Source organism: Falco punctatus, assembly GCF_963210335.1.
Source record: "Falco punctatus genome assembly, chromosome: 3".
Classification (NCBI taxonomy): Eukaryota; Metazoa; Chordata; class Aves; order Falconiformes; family Falconidae; genus Falco; species Falco punctatus.
The window spans coordinates 13,466,062-13,488,011 of record NC_137582.1 but is presented as its reverse complement, the minus strand read 5'-3'; the positions used below and the strand labels follow the sequence as shown (position 1 = coordinate 13,488,011).

Sequence of the window (21,950 nt, the reverse complement as noted above, 5' to 3'; positions counted from 1 at the left end):
CGCAGAAGATGGTGCGGGAGGCTCTGGGAAAGCAGAGGCCGGTGAGCCCGAGCCTGTTCCCGGGGCAGGTGATGGAAGCAATGCTGCTGGAAATCACTGCCAAGGCCAGGACGGACGGAAGGTGTTGGGGGGTGTTTGGCGTGGATTTTGGAAGGGCAAATCATGCTTGAGGGAGCTGCGTGTCTTCCGCGTTGAGGCGAGTGGGCGTTGGGCGAGGGGAGAGCAGTGGCTGTTGCTGAGGCGTACTTGAAGGAAGCCTTTGTCGCTGTCTCCTGGTACGTGCTCCTAGACGAGCTGAGAAAGTGCGGGTTGCGTAAGCGGCCGGTGCGGTGGCCTGCAAAGCAGCTGAAGGGCTGTGCCCAGAGGCTTGCGATCAGTGGTAGGACAAGAGGCCATGTTCAGAAGTGAAAGCATCTGGAATTGCCCGGGCAAAGGCGGCAGGGCTTTTCCAGTGTGAGGGTGGTCAAAGAGTGGAAGAGGTGGTGGCGGCTCCATTCTCGGAGGTACTGAAGACGCGAGTGGCTGTGGTCCCAGACAATCTGCTCTAGCTGGCCCTGCTTGAGCACTGGGGTGGAAGGACATGCTCTGCAGAGATTCCTGCCCATCTCTAAATGATTCTGTGATCCTTTTTTTTGCTGGGGAGGGTGCGGAAGAGAGTTAGTCAAGCGTGTGTTGGCACGGGGAGCCTCGGTCGGAGGTGTGTGCAGGGAGCGTTGTCGTATCGGAGGCTTTTTCTGAGCCAGTGCTGGGCTTGTGTCATGCTGTGTATGCCTGCAGGTGCGAGTGTGTGTTGTCGCTGGTGGCCTGTGTCCTCGGAGAGGCTGAGTGCCCTTTTCCCCCCAACCCCGCCGGCCTGTTGAGGCCTGGCCTTGTGCCGTTTTAGAGTGGAAGAGCCTTGGGAGAAGAAAGGAGATGGAGGCGTGTGGTGCTGGGGTACAGGAGATTTTATTGAGGCAAAAGAGTGAAAAGGCAGGAGCACGCAGTGGAAGGGAAGCGTTCTGAGGTGCAAGTAGGGCGACCGTCAGCCCGGGTCCTTTGCTTGCAGAAGATTTTGCCAGAGCACCGAGGTCTTCCTTTGCTGCGGTGGGAGCAGCGCGGGGGAGGTGCCCCGGTGGTCTTTGGCTTGTGAGCAGGCGTTTGCAGCGGAGAGTAGCGGACGTATCAGTAGGGGCGATGCAAAGAAGACAGTGGGAGAAGAGGAGGAGGTAGGTGGGCCACGTATCGTGGCAGCCGGGGCTGGCCCCTTCCGTGCTGCTTTGCTTGGTGCCTTGAGAGGAGGAGGTGCGGGTGGCAGGTCCTCGTGGCAGCAGCAGGCGGGAGGTGCGTCCTCAGTCCATGCCGTGGCTTGCAGGGTGTGTGTGGTGTGGAGGGCCCTTAGCAGGGCAGGCAGGCTCTTCCGGCGCCATAGCAGCCCAGGCCTCCGAGGCCGTAACCGTAGCCAAAGCCGCCGGAGGAGATGGGCACTCCCTGGGAGCTGAGGATGTTGCCCACAGCAGCCGATGAGGAGGATCCGACGGCGGTGCTCTGGGGGAAGGAGGTGAGGATGGGTCCCGGCAGGGTGACCAGCACGGTGGAAGGCTGGATGACGACGCGGGAGTCCTCGCACTGCCTGACGCAGGGCTCGTTGCAGCTGTTAGCCAGCGGGGTGGGTCCGCAGGGGCTGCAGAAGTTGTTGCAGGCCATGTCTGCGGTGTGGAGTGTCCCTGTAAGAGAGGGTGTTGAGGAAGCGGAGAGTGGTGGGGGGCGCGAGGGGTGTCGTTACAGGAGGGCAAGGGAGTGTGGAGGCGCGGTGTGGGGCTGCGGGGAGCGTGGTGGTGTTGAGTCGTGGGGGCTGCTGAGTCTGGTGTCAGCGCGTGCTGGAAGAGACGGGGCGTGTGGGGCAGGAGAAGGAGGGGAAGGGGCTTCAGGCTCACCTTGTTGACTGCGGGGGAGAAGGCGTCAGGAGAAGCGTGTGATGGAGAGAGGCTCTGGGCCGTCTTTTATGCTGGTCTGAGGGGGCGGGACAGGCTTTGCGCGTGACGGCATTTTGCAGCAAGCAGCTGTTGCGTGCCAGAGCTTGGCAGGTAATGAGGTGGGGGGTGTGTCCCTTCCCACAACGCTCCCTTCTCATGTCCTCCTCTTGAGGATGTGTCCGTCTGTCCCTGGCGTCAGCTTTGAAGTGAGAGCAGGTATCTGGGAGGATTTGCATGGAAGGTGCGTGTCAGGGCATTTGGCAGACGTGGCCAAAGCATAGGAGAGGTGGGGTGTTGTCAGTGAGGTCATCCCATGGCACTCGTGTGGTGTGGTTTGCGGGTGCGTTGCGAAGAGGGGCCCCCACTTGTTCATGGGCCTGGAAGGCTGTTGTGGGCTTTGGAGGTGTGCCGGGCATGAGTGTCGGCCCCTTCCATGGCATTTGGTCCCTGCCTGCCTTGCTGCCAGCTTGCGAAGCCTGACTGTAGGCCTGGCCTTTCCCACTGAGCGTGCTCTGTGTGTGCCTTGTTGCCCGCCTTGCTTGAAAGGTTGTAGCTGGGAGAAAGGGGCCTGCGTGTCTGGGCTTGTGCCCCCTGGGATCCGTCCCTGGGGGTGTCAGTGCGGGCAGGCAGAGGAGGGCAGGCCATTTTCCTGGCAGCCCTGGCTGAGAGCTCGCCGGTCCTGTGACGAGAGGTGCCCTGCCTGGCTCCGCCAGTGCTTGTGTTGGCCCCTCCATCGTGGAGCCCTTAGGTGGGGCTTGGGCTGTGGTGTGACGCATCCAAAGGAGAGCAGCGAATGCGGTGAAGGATCGAGAGAAGAAGCCTTAGAAGTAGCGGTTGAGGGAAGCGGGGCTACTGCGTTTTCAGAAGGCGGCGGCTGAGGGGAGGCCCTATCGGTGTCTCCAAGTACCTGAGAGGAGGTTGTGACGAGGAGGTTGTCAGTCTCTCATCCCTAGCAACAAGTGCTAGGGCAAGAGGAAAGGGCCTCATGTTGCGCCAGGCAAAGTTTAGTTTGGCTATGATGAGAAATCTCTTCACCGAGAGGGTTATCAAGCACTGGAAGAGGCTGCCCAGGGCAGTGGTTGAGTCACCATTGTGGGAGGTGTTTAAAAGACACGTAGGCGTGGCGCTTAGGGACATGGATTAGTGGTGGCCTTGGCAGTATTAGGTTAACGGTTGGACTCGATAACGTTAAGGGTCTTTTGCAACGGAAGTGACTCTTATGATTGTGTATGAGGCAGCGTGCGAGGGCAGGTGAGTTTCTGGAGAGCCCGTATGTGTGCTGAAAGGCGGAGCAGGGCTGGGAGCGGCAGGCAGGGGAGGCTGGCAGTCCTGGGCCTTTGTTGGGGTCTGTGCTTGGGGCGAGTGTCGAGGGGTGAGGCCAGTTCTCTGCGCAGAGCTTGACAGGGTGAAAGGGAATTTGGCGATTGCCGAGGGGAGCTGGGTTTGAGCATGCGGCACGGGGCTGCAGAGCCGAGGCTGTGGTGGTGGTGGTGGTGCGTGCGGAAGGGTTGATGAGTGGCAAGGCCTGCCCCCGCTGAGGCAAGGTGAGTGTTTTTCAGGCTGTTTGTCAGGTGATCTGTGGTTGTTGCTGAGGAAGATGAAGGGGGGTAGGCAGGAGCGATGTGGGAGTGGGTGTTTGTAAGTGCACGGGGCCTGTCGTGTTGCTCCCAGGAATGCCGAGGCATCTGGCATTGCGGAGGCCTCCTTGTGAAGGCCGCTGTCCATTTTCCTGGAAAGGTCATAGTGCCTGGGGGCAGCTCCTGAAGAGTGGAAGGGAGCTGGTACCCCTCGTGTCCCGCAGAAGATGGTGCGGGAGGCTCTGGGAAAGCAGAGGCCGGTGAGCCCGAGCCTGTTCCCGGGGCAGGTGATGGAAGCAATGCTGCTGGAAATCACTGCCAAGGCCAGGACGGACGGAAGGTGTTGGGGGGTGTTTGGCGTGGATTTTGGAAGGGCAAATCATGCTTGAGGGAGCTGCGTGTCTTCCGCGTTGAGGCGAGTGGGCGTTGGGCGAGGGGAGAGCAGTGGCTGTTGCTGAGGCGTACTTGAAGGAAGCCTTTGTCGCTGTCTCCTGGTACGTGCTCCTAGACGAGCTGAGAAAGTGCGGGTTGCGTAAGCGGCCGGTGCGGTGGCCTGCAAAGCAGCTGAAGGGCTGTGCCCAGAGGCTTGCGATCAGTGGTAGGACAAGAGGCCATGTTCAGAAGTGAAAGCATCTGGAATTGCCCGGGCAAAGGCGGCAGGGCTTTTCCAGTGTGAGGGTGGTCAAAGAGTGGAAGAGGTGGTGGCGGCTCCATTCTCGGAGGTACTGAAGACGCGAGTGGCTGTGGTCCCAGACAATCTGCTCTAGCTGGCCCTGCTTGAGCACTGGGGTGGAAGGACATGCTCTGCAGAGATTCCTGCCCATCTCTAAATGATTCTGTGATCCTTTTTTTTGCTGGGGAGGGTGCGGAAGAGAGTTAGTCAAGCGTGTGTTGGCACGGGGAGCCTCGGTCGGAGGTGTGTGCAGGGAGCGTTGTCGTATCGGAGGCTTTTTCTGAGCCAGTGCTGGGCTTGTGTCATGCTGTGTATGCCTGCAGGTGCGAGTGTGTGTTGTCGCTGGTGGCCTGTGTCCTCGGAGAGGCTGAGTGCCCTTTTCCCCCCAACCCCGCCGGCCTGTTGAGGCCTGGCCTTGTGCCGTTTTAGAGTGGAAGAGCCTTGGGAGAAGAAAGGAGATGGAGGCGTGTGGTGCTGGGGTACAGGAGATTTTATTGAGGCAAAAGAGTGAAAAGGCAGGAGCACGCAGTGGAAGGGAAGCGTTCTGAGGTGCAAGTAGGGCGACCGTCAGCCCGGGTCCTTTGCTTGCAGAAGATTTTGCCAGAGCACCGAGGTCTTCCTTTGCTGCGGTGGGAGCAGCGCGGGGGAGGTGCCCCGGTGGTCTTTGGCTTGTGAGCAGGCGTTTGCAGCGGAGAGTAGCGGACGTATCAGTAGGGGCGATGCAAAGAAGACAGTGGGAGAAGAGGAGGAGGTAGGTGGGCCACGTATCGTGGCAGCCGGGGCTGGCCCCTTCCGTGCTGCTTTGCTTGGTGCCTTGAGAGGAGGAGGTGCGGGTGGCAGGTCCTCGTGGCAGCAGCAGGCGGGAGGTGCGTCCTCAGTCCATGCCGTGGCTTGCAGGGTGTGTGTGGTGTGGAGGGCCCTTAGCAGGGCAGGCAGGCTCTTCCGGCGCCATAGCAGCCCAGGCCTCCGAGGCCGTAACCGTAGCCAAAGCCGCCGGAGGAGATGGGCACTCCCTGGGAGCTGAGGATGTTGCCCACAGCAGCCGATGAGGAGGATCCGACGGCGGTGCTCTGGGGGAAGGAGGTGAGGATGGGTCCCGGCAGGGTGACCAGCACGGTGGAAGGCTGGATGACGACGCGGGAGTCCTCGCACTGCCTGACGCAGGGCTCGTTGCAGCTGTTAGCCAGCGGGGTGGGTCCGCAGGGGCTGCAGAAGTTGTTGCAGGCCATGTCTGCGGTGTGGAGTGTCCCTGTAAGAGAGGGTGTTGAGGAAGCGGAGAGTGGTGGGGGGCGCGAGGGGTGTCGTTACAGGAGGGCAAGGGAGTGTGGAGGCGCGGTGTGGGGCTGCGGGGAGCGTGGTGGTGTTGAGTCGTGGGGGCTGCTGAGTCTGGTGTCAGCGCGTGCTGGAAGAGACGGGGCGTGTGGGGCAGGAGAAGGAGGGGAAGGGGCTTCAGGCTCACCTTGTTGACTGCGGGGGAGAAGGCGTCAGGAGAAGCGTGTGATGGAGAGAGGCTCTGGGCCGTCTTTTATGCTGGTCTGAGGGGGCGGGACAGGCTTTGCGCGTGACGGCATTTTGCAGCAAGCAGCTGTTGCGTGCCAGAGCTTGGCAGGTAATGAGGTGGGGGGTGTGTCCCTTCCCACAACGCTCCCTTCTCATGTCCTCCTCTTGAGGATGTGTCCGTCTGTCCCTGGCGTCAGCTTTGAAGTGAGAGCAGGTATCTGGGAGGATTTGCATGGAAGGTGCGTGTCAGGGCATTTGGCAGACGTGGCCAAAGCATAGGAGAGGTGGGGTGTTGTCAGTGAGGTCATCCCGTGGCACTCGTGTGGTGTGGTTTGCGGGTGCGTTGCGAAGAGGGGCCCCCACTTGTTCATGGGCCTGGAAGGCTGTTGTGGGCTTTGGAGGTGTGCCGGGCATGAGTGTCGGCCCCTTCCATGGCATTTGGTCCCTGCCTGCCTTGCTGCCAGCTTGCGAAGCCTGACTGTAGGCCTGGCCTTTCCCACTGAGCGTGCTCTGTGTGTGCCTTGTTGCCCGCCTTGCTTGAAAGGTTGTAGCTGGGAGAAAGGGGCCTGCGTGTCTGGGCTTGTGCCCCCTGGGATCCGTCCCTGGGGGTGTCAGTGCGGGCAGGCAGAGGAGGGCAGGCCATTTTCCTGGCAGCCCTGGCTGAGAGCTCGCCGGTCCTGTGACGAGAGGTGCCCTGCCTGGCTCCGCCAGTGCTTGTGTTGGCCCCTCCATCGTGGAGCCCTTAGGTGGGGCTTGGGCTGTGGTGTGACGCATCCAAAGGAGAGCAGCGAATGCGGTGAAGGATCGAGAGAAGAAGCCTTAGAAGTAGCGGTTGAGGGAAGCGGGGCTACTGCGTTTTCAGAAGGCGGCGGCTGAGGGGAGGCCCTATCGGTGTCTCCAAGTACCTGAGAGGAGGTTGTGACGAGGAGGTTGTCAGTCTCTCATCCCTAGCAACAAGTGCTAGGGCAAGAGGAAAGGGCCTCATGTTGCGCCAGGCAAAGTTTAGTTTGGCTATGATGAGAAATCTCTTCACCGAGAGGGTTATCAAGCACTGGAAGAGGCTGCCCAGGGCAGTGGTTGAGTCACCATTGTGGGAGGTGTTTAAAAGACACGTAGGCGTGGCGCTTAGGGACATGGATTAGTGGTGGCCTTGGCAGTATTAGGTTAACGGTTGGACTCGATAACGTTAAGGGTCTTTTGCAACGGAAGTGACTCTTATGATTGTGTATGAGGCAGCGTGCGAGGGCAGGTGAGTTTCTGGAGAGCCCGTATGTGTGCTGAAAGGCGGAGCAGGGCTGGGAGCGGCAGGCAGGGGAGGCTGGCAGTCCTGGGCCTTTGTTGGGGTCTGTGCTTGGGGCGAGTGTCGAGGGGTGAGGCCAGTTCTCTGCGCAGAGCTTGACAGGGTGAAAGGGAATTTGGCGATTGCCGAGGGGAGCTGGGTTTGAGCATGCGGCACGGGGCTGCAGAGCCGAGGCTGTGGTGGTGGTGGTGGTGCGTGCGGAAGGGTTGATGAGTGGCAAGGCCTGCCCCCGCTGAGGCAAGGTGAGTGTTTTTCAGGCTGTTTGTCAGGTGATCTGTGGTTGTTGCTGAGGAAGATGAAGGGGGGTAGGCAGGAGCGATGTGGGAGTGGGTGTTTGTAAGTGCACGGGGCCTGTCGTGTTGCTCCCAGGAATGCCGAGGCATCTGGCATTGCAGAGGCCTCCTTGTGAAGGCCGCTGTCCATTTTCCTGGAAAGGTCATAGTGCCTGGGGGCAGCTCCTGAAGAGTGGAAGGGAGCTGGTACCCCTCGTGTCCCGCAGAAGATGGTGCGGGAGGCTCTGGGAAAGCAGAGGCCGGTGAGCCCGAGCCTGTTCCCGGGGCAGGTGATGGAAGCAATGCTGCTGGAAATCACTGCCAAGGCCAGGACGGACGGAAGGTGTTGGGGGGTGTTTGGCGTGGATTTTGGAAGGGCAAATCATGCTTGAGGGAGCTGCGTGTCTTCCGCGTTGAGGCGAGTGGGCGTTGGGCGAGGGGAGAGCAGTGGCTGTTGCTGAGGCGTACTTGAAGGAAGCCTTTGTCGCTGTCTCCTGGTACGTGCTCCTAGACGAGCTGAGAAAGTGCGGGTTGCGTAAGCGGCCGGTGCGGTGGCCTGCAAAGCAGCTGAAGGGCTGTGCCCAGAGGCTTGCGATCAGTGGTAGGACAAGAGGCCATGTTCAGAAGTGAAAGCATCTGGAATTGCCCGGGCAAAGGCGGCAGGGCTTTTCCAGTGTGAGGGTGGTCAAAGAGTGGAAGAGGTGGTGGCGGCTCCATTCTCGGAGGTACTGAAGACGCGAGTGGCTGTGGTCCCAGACAATCTGCTCTAGCTGGCCCTGCTTGAGCACTGGGGTGGAAGGACATGCTCTGCAGAGATTCCTGCCCATCTCTAAATGATTCTGTGATCCTTTTTTGCTGGGGAGGGTGCGGAAGAGAGTTAGTCAAGCGTGTGTTGGCACGGGGAGCCTCGGTCGGAGGTGTGCGCAGGGAGCGTTGTCGTATCGGAGGCTTTTTCTGAGCCAGTGCTGGGCTTGTGTCATGCTGTGTATGCCTGCAGGTGCGAGTGTGTGTTGTCGCTGGTGGCCTGTGTCCTCGGAGAGGCTGAGTGCCCTTTTCCCCCCAACCCCGCCGGCCTGTTGAGGCCTGGCCTTGTGCCGTTTTAGAGTGGAAGAGCCTTGGGAGAAGAAAGGAGATGGAGGCGTGTGGTGCTGGGGTACAGGAGATTTTATTGAGGCAAAAGAGTGAAAAGGCAGGAGCACGCAGTGGAAGGGAAGCGTTCTGAGGTGCAAGTAGGGCGACCGTCAGCCCGGGTCCTTTGCTTGCAGAAGATTTTGCCAGAGCACCGAGGTCTTCCTTTGCTGCGGTGGGAGCAGCGCGGGGGAGGTGCCCCGGTGGTCTTTGGCTTGTGAGCAGGCGTTTGCAGCGGAGAGTAGCGGACGTATCAGTAGGGGCGATGCAAAGAAGACAGTGGGAGAAGAGGAGGAGGTAGGTGGGCCACGTATCGTGGCAGCCGGGGCTGGCCCCTTCCGTGCTGCTTTGCTTGGTGCCTTGAGAGGAGGAGGTGCGGGTGGCAGGTCCTTGTGGCAGCAGCAGGCGGGAGGTGCGTCCTCAGTCCATGCCGTGGCTTGCAGGGTGTGTGTGGTGTGGAGGGCCCTTAGCAGGGCAGGCAGGCTCTTCCGGCGCCATAGCAGCCCAGGCCTCCGAGGCCGTAACCGTAGCCAAAGCCGCCGGAGGAGATGGGCACTCCCTGGGAGCTGAGGATGTTGCCCACAGCAGCCGATGAGGAGGATCCGACGGCGGTGCTCTGGGGGAAGGAGGTGAGGATGGGTCCCGGCAGGGTGACCAGCACGGTGGAAGGCTGGATGACGACGCGGGAGTCCTCGCACTGCCTGACGCAGGGCTCGTTGCAGCTGTTAGCCAGCGGGGTGGGTCCGCAGGGGCTGCAGAAGTTGTTGCAGGCCATGTCTGCGGTGTGGAGTGTCCCTGTAAGAGAGGGTGTTGAGGAAGCGGAGAGTGGTGGGGGGCGCGAGGGGTGTCGTTACAGGAGGGCAAGGGAGTGTGGAGGCGCGGTGTGGGGCTGCGGGGAGCGTGGTGGTGTTGAGTCGTGGGGGCTGCTGAGTCTGGTGTCAGCGCGTGCTGGAAGAGACGGGGCGTGTGGGGCAGGAGAAGGAGGGGAAGGGGCTTCAGGCTCACCTTGTTGACTGCGGGGGAGAAGGCGTCAGGAGAAGCGTGTGATGGAGAGAGGCTCTGGGCCGTCTTTTATGCTGGTCTGAGGGGGCGGGACAGGCTTTGCGCGTGACGGCATTTTGCAGCAAGCAGCTGTTGCGTGCCAGAGCTTGGCAGGTAATGAGGTGGGGGGTGTGTCCCTTCCCACAACGCTCCCTTCTCATGTCCTCCTCTTGAGGATGTGTCCGTCTGTCCCTGGCGTCAGCTTTGAAGTGAGAGCAGGTATCTGGGAGGATTTGCATGGAAGGTGCGTGTCAGGGCATTTGGCAGACGTGGCCAAAGCATAGGAGAGGTGGGGTGTTGTCAGTGAGGTCATCCCATGGCACTCGTGTGGTGTGGTTTGCGGGTGCGTTGCGAAGAGGGGCCCCCACTTGTTCATGGGCCTGGAAGGCTGTTGTGGGCTTTGGAGGTGTGCCGGGCATGAGTGTCGGCCCCTTCCATGGCATTTGGTCCCTGCCTGCCTTGCTGCCAGCTTGCGAAGCCTGACTGTAGGCCTGGCCTTTCCCACTGAGCGTGCTCTGTGTGTGCCTTGTTGCCCGCCTTGCTTGAAAGGTTGTAGCTGGGAGAAAGGGGCCTGCGTGTCTGGGCTTGTGCCCCCTGGGATCCGTCCCTGGGGGTGTCAGTGCGGGCAGGCAGAGGAGGGCAGGCCATTTTCCTGGCAGCCCTGGCTGAGAGCTCGCCGGTCCTGTGACGAGAGGTGCCCTGCCTGGCTCCGCCAGTGCTTGTGTTGGCCCCTCCATCGTGGAGCCCTTAGGTGGGGCTTGGGCTGTGGTGTGACGCATCCAAAGGAGAGCAGCGAATGCGGTGAAGGATCGAGAGAAGAAGCCTTAGAAGTAGCGGTTGAGGGAAGCGGGGCTACTGCGTTTTCAGAAGGCGGCGGCTGAGGGGAGGCCCTATCGGTGTCTCCAAGTACCTGAGAGGAGGTTGTGACGAGGAGGTTGTCAGTCTCTCATCCCTAGCAACAAGTGCTAGGGCAAGAGGAAAGGGCCTCATGTTGCGCCAGGCAAAGTTTAGTTTGGCTATGATGAGAAATCTCTTCACCGAGAGGGTTATCAAGCACTGGAAGAGGCTGCCCAGGGCAGTGGTTGAGTCACCATTGTGGGAGGTGTTTAAAAGACACGTAGGCGTGGCGCTTAGGGACATGGATTAGTGGTGGCCTTGGCAGTATTAGGTTAACGGTTGGACTCGATAACGTTAAGGGTCTTTTGCAACGGAAGTGACTCTTATGATTGTGTATGAGGCAGCGTGCGAGGGCAGGTGAGTTTCTGGAGAGCCCGTATGTGTGCTGAAAGGCGGAGCAGGGCTGGGAGCGGCAGGCAGGGGAGGCTGGCAGTCCTGGGCCTTTGTTGGGGTCTGTGCTTGGGGCGAGTGTCGAGGGGTGAGGCCAGTTCTCTGCGCAGAGCTTGACAGGGTGAAAGGGAATTTGGCGATTGCCGAGGGGAGCTGGGTTTGAGCATGCGGCACGGGGCTGCAGAGCCGAGGCTGTGGTGGTGGTGGTGGTGCGTGCGGAAGGGTTGATGAGTGGCAAGGCCTGCCCCCGCTGAGGCAAGGTGAGTGTTTTTCAGGCTGTTTGTCAGGTGATCTGTGGTTGTTGCTGAGGAAGATGAAGGGGGGTAGGCAGGAGCGATGTGGGAGTGGGTGTTTGTAAGTGCACGGGGCCTGTCGTGTTGCTCCCAGGAATGCCGAGGCATCTGGCATTGCGGAGGCCTCCTTGTGAAGGCCGCTGTCCATTTTCCTGGAAAGGTCATAGTGCCTGGGGGCAGCTCCTGAAGAGTGGAAGGGAGCTGGTACCCCTCGTGTCCCGCAGAAGATGGTGCAGGAGGCTCTGGGAAAGCAGAGGCCGGTGAGCCCGAGCCTGTTCCCGGGGCAGGTGATGGAAGCAATGCTGCTGGAAATCACTGCCAAGGCCAGGACGGACGGAAGGTGTTGGGGGGTGTTTGGCATGGATTTTGGAAGGGCAAATCATGCTTGAGGAAGCTGCGTGTCTTCCGCGTTGAGGCGAGTGGGCGTTGGGCGAGGGGAGAGCAGTGGCTGTTGCTGAGGCGTACTTGAAGGAAGCCTTTGTCGCTGTCTCCTGGTACGTGCTCCTAGACGAGCTGAGAAAGTGCGGGTTGCGTAAGCGGCCGGTGCGGTGGCCTGCAAAGCAGCTGAAGGGCTGTGCCCAGAGGCTTGCGATCAGTGGTAGGACAAGAGGCCATGTTCAGAAGTGAAAGCATCTGGAATTGCCCGGGCAAAGGCGGCAGGGCTTTTCCAGTGTGAGGGTGGTCAAAGAGTGGAAGAGGTGGTGGCGGCTCCATTCTCGGAGGTACTGAAGACGCGAGTGGCTGTGGTCCCAGACAATCTGCTCTAGCTGGCCCTGCTTGAGCACTGGGGTGGAAGGACATGCTCTGCAGAGATTCCTGCCCATCTCTAAATGATTCTGTGATCCTTTTTTTGCTGGGGAGGGTGCGGAAGAGAGTTAGTCAAGCGTGTGTTGGCACGGGGAGCCTCGGTCGGAGGTGTGCGCAGGGAGCGTTGTCGTATCGGAGGCTTTTTCTGAGCCAGTGCTGGGCTTGTGTCATGCTGTGTATGCCTGCAGGTGTGAGTGTGTGTTGTCGCTGGTGGCCTGTGTCCTCGGAGAGGCTGAGTGCCCTTTTCCCCCCAACCCCGCCGGCCTGTTGAGGCCTGGCCTTGTGCCGTTTTAGAGTGGAAGAGCCTTGGGAGAAGAAAGGAGATGGAGGCGTGTGGTGCTGGGATACAGGAGATTTTATTGAGGCAAAAGAGTGAAAAGGCAGGAGCACACAGTGGAAGGGAAGCGTTCTGAGAGGCAAGTAGGGCGACCGTCAGCCCGGGTCCTTTGCTTGCAGAAGATTTTGCCAGAGCACCGAGATCTTCCTTTGCTGCGGTGGGAGCAGCGCAGGGGAGGTGCCCCGGTGGTCTTTGGCTTGTGAGCAGGCGTTTGCAGCGGAGAGTAGCGGACGTATCAGTAGGGGCGATGCAAAGAAGACAGTGGGAGAAGAGGAGGAGGTAGGTGGGCCACGTATCGTGGCAGCCGGGGCTGGCCCCTTCCGTGCTGCTTTGCTTGGTGCCTTGAGAGGAGGAGGTGCGGGTGGCAGGTCCTCGTGGCAGCAGCAGGCGGGAGGTGCGTCCTCAGCCCATGCCGTGGCTTGCAGGGTGTGTGTGGTGTGGAGGGCCCTTAGCAGGGCAGGCAGGCTCTTCCGGCGCCATAGCAGCCCAGGCCTCCGAGGCCGTAACCGTAGCCAAAGCCGCCGGAGGAGATGGGCACTCCCTGGGAGCTGAGGATGTTGCCCACAGCAGCCGATGAGGAGGATCCGACGGCGGTGCTCTGGGGGAAGGAGGTGAGGATGGGTCCCGGCAGGGTGACCAGCACGGTGGAAGGCTGGATGACGACGCGGGAGTCCTCGCACTGCCTGACGCAGGGCTCGTTGCAGCTGTTAGCCAGCGGGGTGGGTCCGCAGGGGCTGCAGAAGTTGTTGCAGGCCATGTCTGCGGTGTGGAGTGTCCCTGTAAGAGAGGGTGTTGAGGAAGCGGAGAGTGGTGGGGGGCGCGAGGGGTGTCGTTACAGGAGGGCAAGGGAGTGTGGAGGCGCGGTGTGGGGCTGCGGGGAGCGTGGTGGTGTTGAGTCGTGGGGGCTGCTGAGTCTGGTGTCAGCGCGTGCTGGAAGAGACGGGGCGTGTGGGGCAGGAGAAGGAGGGGAAGGGGCTTCAGGCTCACCTTGTTGACTGCGGGGGAGAAGGCGTCAGGAGAAGCGTGTGATGGAGAGAGGCTCTGGGCCGTCTTTTATGCTGGTCTGAGGGGGCGGGACAGGCTTTGCGCGTGACGGCATTTTGCAGCAAGCAGCTGTTGCGTGCCAGAGCTTGGCAGGTAATGAGGTGGGGGGTGTGTCCCTTCCCACAACGCTCCCTTCTCATGTCCTCCTCTTGAGGATGTGTCCGTCTGTCCCTGGCGTCAGCTTTGAAGTGAGAGCAGGTATCTGGGAGGATTTGCATGGAAGGTGCGTGTCAGGGCATTTGGCAGACGTGGCCAAAGCATAGGAGAGGTGGGGTGTTGTCAGTGAGGTCATCCCGTGGCACTCGTGTGGTGTGGTTTGCGGGTGCGTTGCGAAGAGGGGCCCCCACTTGTTCATGGGCCTGGAAGGCTGTTGTGGGCTTTGGAGGTGTGCCGGGCATGAGTGTCGGCCCCTTCCATGGCATTTGGTCCCTGCCTGCCTTGCTGCCAGCTTGCGAAGCCTGACTGTAGGCCTGGCCTTTCCCACTGAGCGTGCTCTGTGTGTGCCTTGTTGCCCGCCTTGCTTGAAAGGTTGTAGCTGGGAGAAAGGGGCCTGCGTGTCTGGGCTTGTGCCCCCTGGGATCCGTCCCTGGGGGTGTCAGTGCGGGCAGGCAGAGGAGGGCAGGCCATTTTCCTGGCAGCCCTGGCTGAGAGCTCGCCGGTCCTGTGACGAGAGGTGCCCTGCCTGGCTCCGCCAGTGCTTGTGTTGGCCCCTCCATCGTGGAGCCCTTAGGTGGGGCTTGGGCTGTGGTGTGACGCATCCAAAGGAGAGCAGCGAATGCGGTGAAGGATCGAGAGAAGAAGCCTTAGAAGTAGCGGTTGAGGGAAGCGGGGCTACTGCGTTTTCAGAAGGCGGCGGCTGAGGGGAGGCCCTATCGGTGTCTCCAAGTACCTGAGAGGAGGTTGTGACGAGGAGGTTGTCAGTCTCTCATCCCTAGCAACAAGTGCTAGGGCAAGAGGAAAGGGCCTCATGTTGTGCCAGGCAAAGTTTAGTTTGGCTATGATGAGAAATCTCTTCACCGAGAGGGTTATCAAGCACTGGAAGAGGCTGCCCAGGGCAGTGGTTGAGTCACCATTGTGGGAGGTGTTTAAAAGACACGTAGGCGTGGCGCTTAGGGACATGGATTAGTGGTGGCCTTGGCAGTATTAGGTTAACGGTTGGACTCGATAACGTTAAGGGTCTTTTGCAACGGAAGTGACTCTTATGATTGTGTATGAGGCAGCGTGCGAGGGCAGGTGAGTTTCTGGAGAGCCCGTATGTGTGCTGAAAGGCGGAGCAGGGCTGGGAGCGGCAGGCAGGGGAGGCTGGCAGTCCTGGGCCTTTGTTGGGGTCTGTGCTTGGGGCGAGTGTCGAGGGGTGAGGCCAGTTCTCTGCGCAGAGCTTGACAGGGTGAAAGGGAATTTGGCGATTGCCGAGGGGAGCTGGGTTTGAGCATGCGGCACGGGGCTGCAGAGCCGAGGCTGTGGTGGTGGTGGTGGTGCGTGCGGAAGGGTTGATGAGTGGCAAGGCCTGCCCCCGCTGAGGCAAGGTGAGTGTTTTTCAGGCTGTTTGTCAGGTGATCTGTGGTTGTTGCTGAGGAAGATGAAGGGGGGTAGGCAGGAGCGATGTGGGAGTGGGTGTTTGTAAGTGCACGGGGCCTGTCGTGTTGCTCCCAGGAATGCCGAGGCATCTGGCATTGCGGAGGCCTCCTTGTGAAGGCCGCTGTCCATTTTCCTGGAAAGGTCATAGTGCCTGGGGGCAGCTCCTGAAGAGTGGAAGGGAGCTGGTACCCCTCGTGTCCCGCAGAAGATGGTGCGGGAGGCTCTGGGAAAGCAGAGGCCGGTGAGCCCGAGCCTGTTCCCGGGGCAGGTGATGGAAGCAATGCTGCTGGAAATCACTGCCAAGGCCAGGACGGACGGAAGGTGTTGGGGGGTGTTTGGCGTGGATTTTGGAAGGGCAAATCATGCTTGAGGGAGCTGCGTGTCTTCCGCGTTGAGGCGAGTGGGCGTTGGGCGAGGGGAGAGCAGTGGCTGTTGCTGAGGCGTACTTGAAGGAAGCCTTTGTCGCTGTCTCCTGGTACGTGCTCCTAGACGAGCTGAGAAAGTGCGGGTTGCGTAAGCGGCCGGTGCGGTGGCCTGCAAAGCAGCTGAAGGGCTGTGCCCAGAGGCTTGCGATCAGTGGTAGGACAAGAGGCCATGTTCAGAAGTGAAAGCATCTGGAATTGCCCGGGCAAAGGCAGCAGGGCTTTTCCAGTGTGAGGGTGGTCAAAGAGTGGAAGAGGTGGTGGCGGCTCCATTCTCGGAGGTACTGAAGACGCGAGTGGCTGTGGTCCCAGACAATCTGCTCTAGCTGGCCCTGCTTGAGCACTGGGGTGGAAGGACATGCTCTGCAGAGATTCCTGCCCATCTCTAAATGATTCTGTGATCCTTTTTTGCTGGGGAGGGTGCGGAAGAGAGTTAGTCAAGCATGTGTTGGCACGGGGAGCCTCGGTCGGAGGTGTGCGCAGGGAGCGTTGTCGTATCGGAGGCTTTTTCTGAGCCAGTGCTGGGCTTGTGTCATGCTGTGTATGCCTGCAGGTGCGAGTGTGTGTTGTCGCTGGTGGCCTGTGTCCTCGGAGAGGCTGAGTGCCCTTTTCCCCCCAACCCCGCCGGCCTGTTGAGGCCTGGCCTTGTGCCGTTTTAGAGTGGAAGAGCCTTGGGAGAAGAAAGGAGATGGAGGCGTGTGGTGCTGGGATACAGGAGATTTTATTGAGGCAAAAGAGTGAAAAGGCAGGAGCACGCAGTGGAAGGGAAGCGTTCTGAGGTGCAAGTAGGGCGACCGTCAGCCCGGGTCCTTTGCTTGCAGAAGATTTTGCCAGAGCACCGAGGTCTTCCTTTGCTGCGGTGGGAGCAGCGCGGGGGAGGTGCCCCGGTGGTCTTTGGCTTGTGAGCAGGCGTTTGCAGCGGAGAGTAGCGGACGTATCAGTAGGGGCGATGCAAAGAAGACAGTGGGAGAAGAGGAGGAGGTAGGTGGGCCACGTATCGTGGCAGCCGGGGCTGGCCCCTTCCGTGCTGCTTTGCTTGGTGCCTTGAGAGGAGGAGGTGCGGGTGGCAGGTCCTCGTGGCAGCAGCAGGCGGGAGGTGCGTCCTCAGTCCATGCCGTGGCTTGCAGGGTGTGTGTGGTGTGGAGGGCCCTTAGCAGGGCAGGCAGGCTCTTCCGGCGCCATAGCAGCCCAGGCCTCCGAGGCCGTAACCGTAGCCAAAGCCGCCGGAGGAGATGGGCACTCCCTGGGAGCTGAGGATGTTGCCCACAGCAGCCGATGAGGAGGATCCGACGGCGGTGCTCTGGGGGAAGGAGGTGAGGATGGGTCCCGGCAGGGTGACCAGCACGGTGGAAGGCTGGATGACGACGCGGGAGTCCTCGCACTGCCTGACGCAGGGCTCGTTGCAGCTGTTAGCCAGCGGGGTGGGTCCGCAGGGGCTGCAGAAGTTGTTGCAGGCCATGTCTGCGGTGTGGAGTGTCCCTGTAAGAGAGGGTGTTGAGGAAGCGGAGAGTGGTGGGGGGCGCGAGGGGTGTCGTTACAGGAGGGCAAGGGAGTGTGGAGGCGCGGTGTGGGGCTGCGGGGAGCGTGGTGGTGTTGAGTCGTGGGGGCTGCTGAGTCTGGTGTCAGCGCGTGCTGGAAGAGACGGGGCGTGTGGGGCAGGAGAAGGAGGGGAAGGGGCTTCAGGCTCACCTTGTTGACTGCGGGGGAGAAGGCGTCAGGAGAAGCGTGTGATGGAGAGAGGCTCTGGGCCGTCTTTTATGCTGGTCTGAGGGGGCGGGACAGGCTTTGCGCGTGACGGCATTTTGCAGCAAGCAGCTGTTGCGTGCCAGAGCTTGGCAGGTAATGAGGTGGGGGGTGTGTCCCTTCCCACAACGCTCCCTTCCCATGTCCTCCTCTTGAGGATGTGTCCGTCTGTCCCTGGCGTCAGCTTTGAAGTGAGAGCAGGTATCTGGGAGGATTTGCATGGAAGGTGCGTGTCAGGGCATTTGGCAGACGTGGCCAAAGCATAGGAGAGGTGGGGTGTTGTCAGTGAGGTCATCCCGTGGCACTCGTGTGGTGTGGTTTGCGGGTGCGTTGTGAAGAGGTGCCCCCACTTGTTCATGGGCCTGGAAGGCTGTTGTGGGCTTTGGAGGTGTGCCGGGCATGAGTGTCGGCCCCTTCCATGGCATTTGGTCCCTGCCTGCCTTGCTGCCAGCTTGCGAAGCCTGACTGTAGGCCTGGCCTTTCCCACTGAGCGTGCTCTGTGTGTGCCTTGTTGCCCGCCTTGCTTGAAAGGTTGTAGCTGGGAGAAAGGGGCCTGCGTGTCTGGGCTTGTGCCCCCTGGGATCCGTCCCTGGGGGTGTCAGTGCGGGCAGGCAGAGGAGGGCAGGCCATTTTCCTGGCAGCCCTGGCTGAGAGCTCGCCGGTCCTGTGACGAGAGGTGCCCTGCCTGGCTCCGCCAGTGCTTGTGTTGGCCCCTCCATCGTGGAGCCCTTAGGTGGGGCTTGGGCTGTGGTGTGACGCATCCAAAGGAGAGCAGCGAATGCGGTGAAGGATCGAGAGAAGAAGCCTTAGAAGTAGCGGTTGAGGGAAGCGGGGCTACTGCGTTTTCAGAAGGCGGCGGCTGAGGGGAGGCCCTATCGGTGTCTCCAAGTACCTGAGAGGAGGTTGTGACGAGGAGGTTGTCAGTCTCTCATCCCTAGCAACAAGTGCTAGGGCAAGAGGGAAGGGCCTCATGTTGCGCCAGGCAAAGTTTAGTTTGGCTATGATGAGAAATCTCTTCACCGAGAGGGTTATCAAGCACTGGAAGAGGCTGCCCAGGGCAGTGGTTGAGTCACCATTGTGGGAGGTGTTTAAAAGACACGTAGGCGTGGCGCTTAGGGACATGGATTAGTGGTGGCCTTGGCAGTATTAGGTTAACGGTTGGACTCGATAACGTTAAGGGTCTTTTGCAACGGAAGTGACTCTTATGATTGTGTATGAGGCAGCGTGCGAGGGCAGGTGAGTTTCTGGAGAGCCCGTATGTGTGCTGAAAGGCGGAGCAGGGCTGGGAGCGGCAGGCAGGGGAGGCTGGCAGTCCTGGGCCTTTGTTGGGGTCTGTGCTTGGGGCGAGTGTCGAGGGGTGAGGCCAGTTCTCTGCGCAGAGCTTGACAGGGTGAAAGGGAATTTGGCGATTGCTGAGGGGAGCTGGGTTTGAGCATGCGGCACGGGGCTGCAGAGCCGAGGCTGTGGTGGTGGTGGTGGTGCGTGCGGAAGGGTTGATGAGTGGCAAGGCCTGCCCCCGCTGAGGCAAGGTGAGTGTTTTTCAGGCTGTTTGTCAGGTGATCTGTGGTTGTTGCTGAGGAAGATGTAGGGGGGTAGGCAGGAGCGATGTGGGAGTGGGTGTTTGTAAGTGCACGGGGCCTGTCGTGTTGCTCCCAGGAATGCCGAGGCATCTGGCATTGCGGAGGCCTCCTTGTGAAGGCCGCTGTCCATTTTCCTGGAAAGGTCATAGTGCCTGGGGGCAGCTCCTGAAGAGTGGAAGGGAGCTGGTACCCCTCGTGTCCCGCAGAAGATGGTGCGGGAGGCTCTGGGAAAGCAGAGGCCAGTGAGCCCGAGCCTGTTCCCGGGGCAGGTGATGGAAGCAATGCTGCTGGAAATCACTGCCAAGGCCAGGACGGACGGAAGGTGTTGGGGGGTGTTTGGCGTGGATTTTGGAAGGGCAAATCATGCTTGAGGGAGCTGCGTGTCTTCCGCGTTGAGGCGAGTGGGCATTGGGCGAGGGGAGAGCAGTGGCTTTTGCTGAGGCGTACTTGAAGGAAGCCTTTGTCGCTGTCTCCTGGTACGTGCTCCTAGACGAGCTGAGAAAGTGCGGGTTGCGTAAGCGGCCGGTGCGGTGGCCTGCAAAGCAGCTGAAGGGCTGTGCCCAGAGGCTTGCGATCAGTGGTAGGACAAGAGGCCATGTTCAGAAGTGAAAGCATCTGGAATTGCCCGGGCAAAGGCGGCAGGGCTTTTCCAGTGAGAGGGTGGTCAAAGAGTGGAAGAGGTGGTGGCGGCTCCATTCTTGGAGGTACTGAAGACGCGAGTGGCTGTGGTCCCAGACAATCTGCTCTAGCTGGCCCTGCTTGAGCACTGGGGTGGAAGGACATGCTCTGCAGAGATTCCTGCCCATCTCTAAATGATTCTGTGATCCTTTTTTGCTGGGGAGGGTGCGGAAGAGAGTTAGTCAAGCGTGTGTTGGCACGGGGAGCCTCGGTCGGAGGTGTGCGCAGGGAGCGTTGTCGTATCGGAGGCTTTTTCTGAGCCAGTGCTGGGCTTGTGTCATGCTGTGTATGCCTGCAGGTGCGAGTGTGTGTTGTCGCTGGTGGCCTGTGTCCTCGGAGAGGCTGAGTGCCCTTTTCCCCCCAACCCCGCCGGCCTGTTGAGGCCTGGCCTTGTGCCGTTTTAGAGTGGAAGAGCCTTGGGAGAAGAAAGGAGATGGAGGCGTGTGGTGCTGGGGTACAGGAGATTTTATTGAGGCAAAAGAGTGAAAAGGCAGGAGCACGCAGTGGAAGGGAAGCGTTCTGAGGTGCAAGTAGGGCGACCGTCAGCCCGGGTCCTTTGCTTGCAGAAGATTTTGCCAGAGCACCGAGGTCTTCCTTTGCTGCGGTGGGAGCAGCGCGGGGGAGGTGCCCCGGTGGTCTTTGGCTTGTGAGCAGGCGTTTGCAGCGGAGAGTAGCGGACGTATCAGTAGGGGCGATGCAAAGAAGACAGTGGGAGAAGAGGAGGAGGTAGGTGGGCCACGTATCGTGGCAGCCGGGGCTGGCCCCTTCCGTGCTGCTTTGCTTGGTGCCTTGAGAGGAGGAGGTGCGGGTGGCAGGTCCTCGTGGCAGCAGCAGGCGGGAGGTGCGTCCTCAGTCCATGCCGTGGCTTGCAGGGTGTGTGTGGTGTGGAGGGCCCTTAGCAGGGCAGGCAGGCTCTTCCGGCGCCATAGCAGCCCAGGCCTCCGAGGCCGTAACCGTAGCCAAAGCCGCCGGAGGAGATGGGCACTCCCTGGGAGCTGAGGATGTTGCCCACAGCAGCCGATGAGGAGGATCCGACGGCGGTGCTCTGGGGGAAGGAGGTGAGGATGGGTCCCGGCAGGGTGACCAGCACGGTGGAAGGCTGGATGACGACGCGGGAGTCCTCGCACTGCCTGACGCAGGGCTCGTTGCAGCTGTTAGCCAGCGGGGTGGGTCCGCAGGGGCTGCAGAAGTTGTTGCAGGCCATGTCTGTGGTGTGGAGTGTCCCTGTAAGAGAGGGTGTTGAGGAAGCGGAGAGTGGTGGGGGGCGCGAGGGGTGTCGTTACAGGAGGGCAAGGGAGTGTGGAGGCGCGGTGTGGGGCTGCGGGGAGCGTGGTGGTGTTGAGTCGTGGGGGCTGCTGAGTCTGGTGTCAGCGCGTGCTGGAAGAGACGGGGCGTGTGGGGCAGGAGAAGGAGGGGAAGGGGCTTCAGGCTCACCTTGTTGACTGCGGGGGAGAAGGCGTCAGGAGAAGCGTGTGATGGAGAGAGGCTCTGGGCCGTCTTTTATGCTGGTCTGAGGGGGCGGGACAGGCTTTGCGCGTGACGGCATTTTGCAGCAAGCAGCTGTTGCGTGCCAGAGCTTGGCAGGTAATGAGGTGGGGGGTGTGTCCCTTCCCACAACGCTCCCTTCCCATGTCCTCCTCTTGAGGATGTGTCCGTCTGTCCCTGGCGTCAGCTTTGAAGTGAGAGCAGGTATCTGGGAGGATTTGCATGGAAGGTGCGTGTCAGGGCATTTGGCAGACGTGGCCAAAGCATAGGAGAGGTGGGGTGTTGTCAGTGAGGTCATCCCGTGGCACTCGTGTGGTGTGGTTTGCGGGTGCGTTGTGAAGAGGTGCCCCCACTTGTTCATGGGCCTGGAAGGCTGTTGTGGGCTTTGGAGGTGTGCCGGGCATGAGTGTCGGCCCCTTCCATGGCATTTGGTCCCTGCCTGCCTTGCTGCCAGCTTGCGAAGCCTGACTGTAGGCCTGGCCTTTCCCACTGAGCGTGCTCTGTGTGTGCCTTGTTGCCCGCCTTGCTTGAAAGGTTGTAGCTGGGAGAAAGGGGCCTGCGTGTCTGGGCTTGTGCCCCCTGGGATCCGTCCCTGGGGGTGTCAGTGCGGGCAGGCAGAGGAGGGCAGGCCATTTTCCTGGCAGCCCTGGCTGAGAGCTCGCCGGTCCTGTGACGAGAGGTGCCCTGCCTGGCTCCGCCAGTGCTTGTGTTGGCCCCTCCATCGTGGAGCCCTTAGGTGGGGCTTGGGCTGTGGTGTGACGCATCCAAAGGAGAGCAGCGAATGCGGTGAAGGATCGAGAGAAGAAGCCTTAGAAGTAGCGGTTGAGGGAAGCGGGGCTACTGCGTTTTCAGAAGGCGGCGGCTGAGGGGAGGCCCTATCGGTGTCTCCAAGTACCTGAGAGGAGGTTGTGACGAGGAGGTTGTCAGTCTCTCATCCCTAGCAACAAGTGCTAGGGCAAGAGGGAAGGGCCTCATGTTGCGCCAGGCAAAGTTTAGTTTGGCTATGATGAGAAATCTCTTCACCGAGAGGGTTATCAAGCACTGGAAGAGGCTGCCCAGGGCAGTGGTTGAGTCACCATTGTGGGAGGTGTTTAAAAGACACGTAGGCGTGGCGCTTAGGGACATGGATTAGTGGTGGCCTTGGCAGTATTAGGTTAACGGTTGGACTCGATAACGTTAAGGGTCTTTTGCAACGGAAGTGACTCTTATGATTGTGTATGAGGCAGCGTGCGAGGGCAGGTGAGTTTCTGGAG

At 60.5% G+C, this 21,950-nt stretch overlaps 6 protein-coding genes across 6 annotated transcripts; all 6 read right to left on the bottom strand.

Annotated features, from left to right (window-relative positions):
• Nucleotides 1-1,374: 1,374 nt before the first annotated feature.
• LOC308061414 (feather keratin 1-like) lies at nucleotides 1,375-1,683 on the bottom strand (the record flags this gene model as incomplete). Its single annotated transcript, XM_080381342.1, has 1 exon — nucleotides 1,375-1,683. The coding sequence occupies one exon, from the start codon at nucleotides 1,681-1,683 to the stop codon at nucleotides 1,375-1,377; it is 309 nt and encodes a 102-aa protein (XP_080237468.1).
• Nucleotides 1,684-5,122: 3,439 nt separating this feature from the next.
• Nucleotides 5,123-5,431, bottom strand: LOC308061346 (feather keratin 1-like; the record flags this gene model as incomplete). Its single annotated transcript, XM_080381169.1, has 1 exon — nucleotides 5,123-5,431. One exon carries the CDS (start codon nucleotides 5,429-5,431, stop codon nucleotides 5,123-5,125), a length of 309 nt encoding a protein of 102 aa, XP_080237295.1.
• A 3,437-nt stretch (nucleotides 5,432-8,868) lies between these two features.
• Nucleotides 8,869-9,177, bottom strand: LOC308061699 (feather keratin 1-like; the record flags this gene model as incomplete). The annotated part of the gene is made up of 1 exon (XM_080382042.1): nucleotides 8,869-9,177. One exon carries the CDS (start codon nucleotides 9,175-9,177, stop codon nucleotides 8,869-8,871), a length of 309 nt encoding a protein of 102 aa, XP_080238168.1.
• A 3,438-nt stretch (nucleotides 9,178-12,615) lies between these two features.
• LOC308060784 (feather keratin 1-like) lies at nucleotides 12,616-12,924 on the bottom strand (the record flags this gene model as incomplete). The annotated part of the gene is made up of 1 exon (XM_080379911.1): nucleotides 12,616-12,924. One exon carries the CDS (start codon nucleotides 12,922-12,924, stop codon nucleotides 12,616-12,618), a length of 309 nt encoding a protein of 102 aa, XP_080236037.1.
• Nucleotides 12,925-16,361: 3,437 nt separating this feature from the next.
• LOC308060219 (feather keratin 1-like) lies at nucleotides 16,362-16,670 on the bottom strand (the record flags this gene model as incomplete). The annotated part of the gene is made up of 1 exon (XM_080378687.1): nucleotides 16,362-16,670. The coding sequence occupies one exon, from the start codon at nucleotides 16,668-16,670 to the stop codon at nucleotides 16,362-16,364; it is 309 nt and encodes a 102-aa protein (XP_080234813.1).
• Nucleotides 16,671-20,107: 3,437 nt separating this feature from the next.
• On the bottom strand, nucleotides 20,108-20,416 carry LOC308060249 (feather keratin 1-like; the record flags this gene model as incomplete). Its single annotated transcript, XM_080378716.1, has 1 exon — nucleotides 20,108-20,416. The coding sequence occupies one exon, from the start codon at nucleotides 20,414-20,416 to the stop codon at nucleotides 20,108-20,110; it is 309 nt and encodes a 102-aa protein (XP_080234842.1).
• Between the last annotated feature and the right edge of the window lie 1,534 nt (nucleotides 20,417-21,950).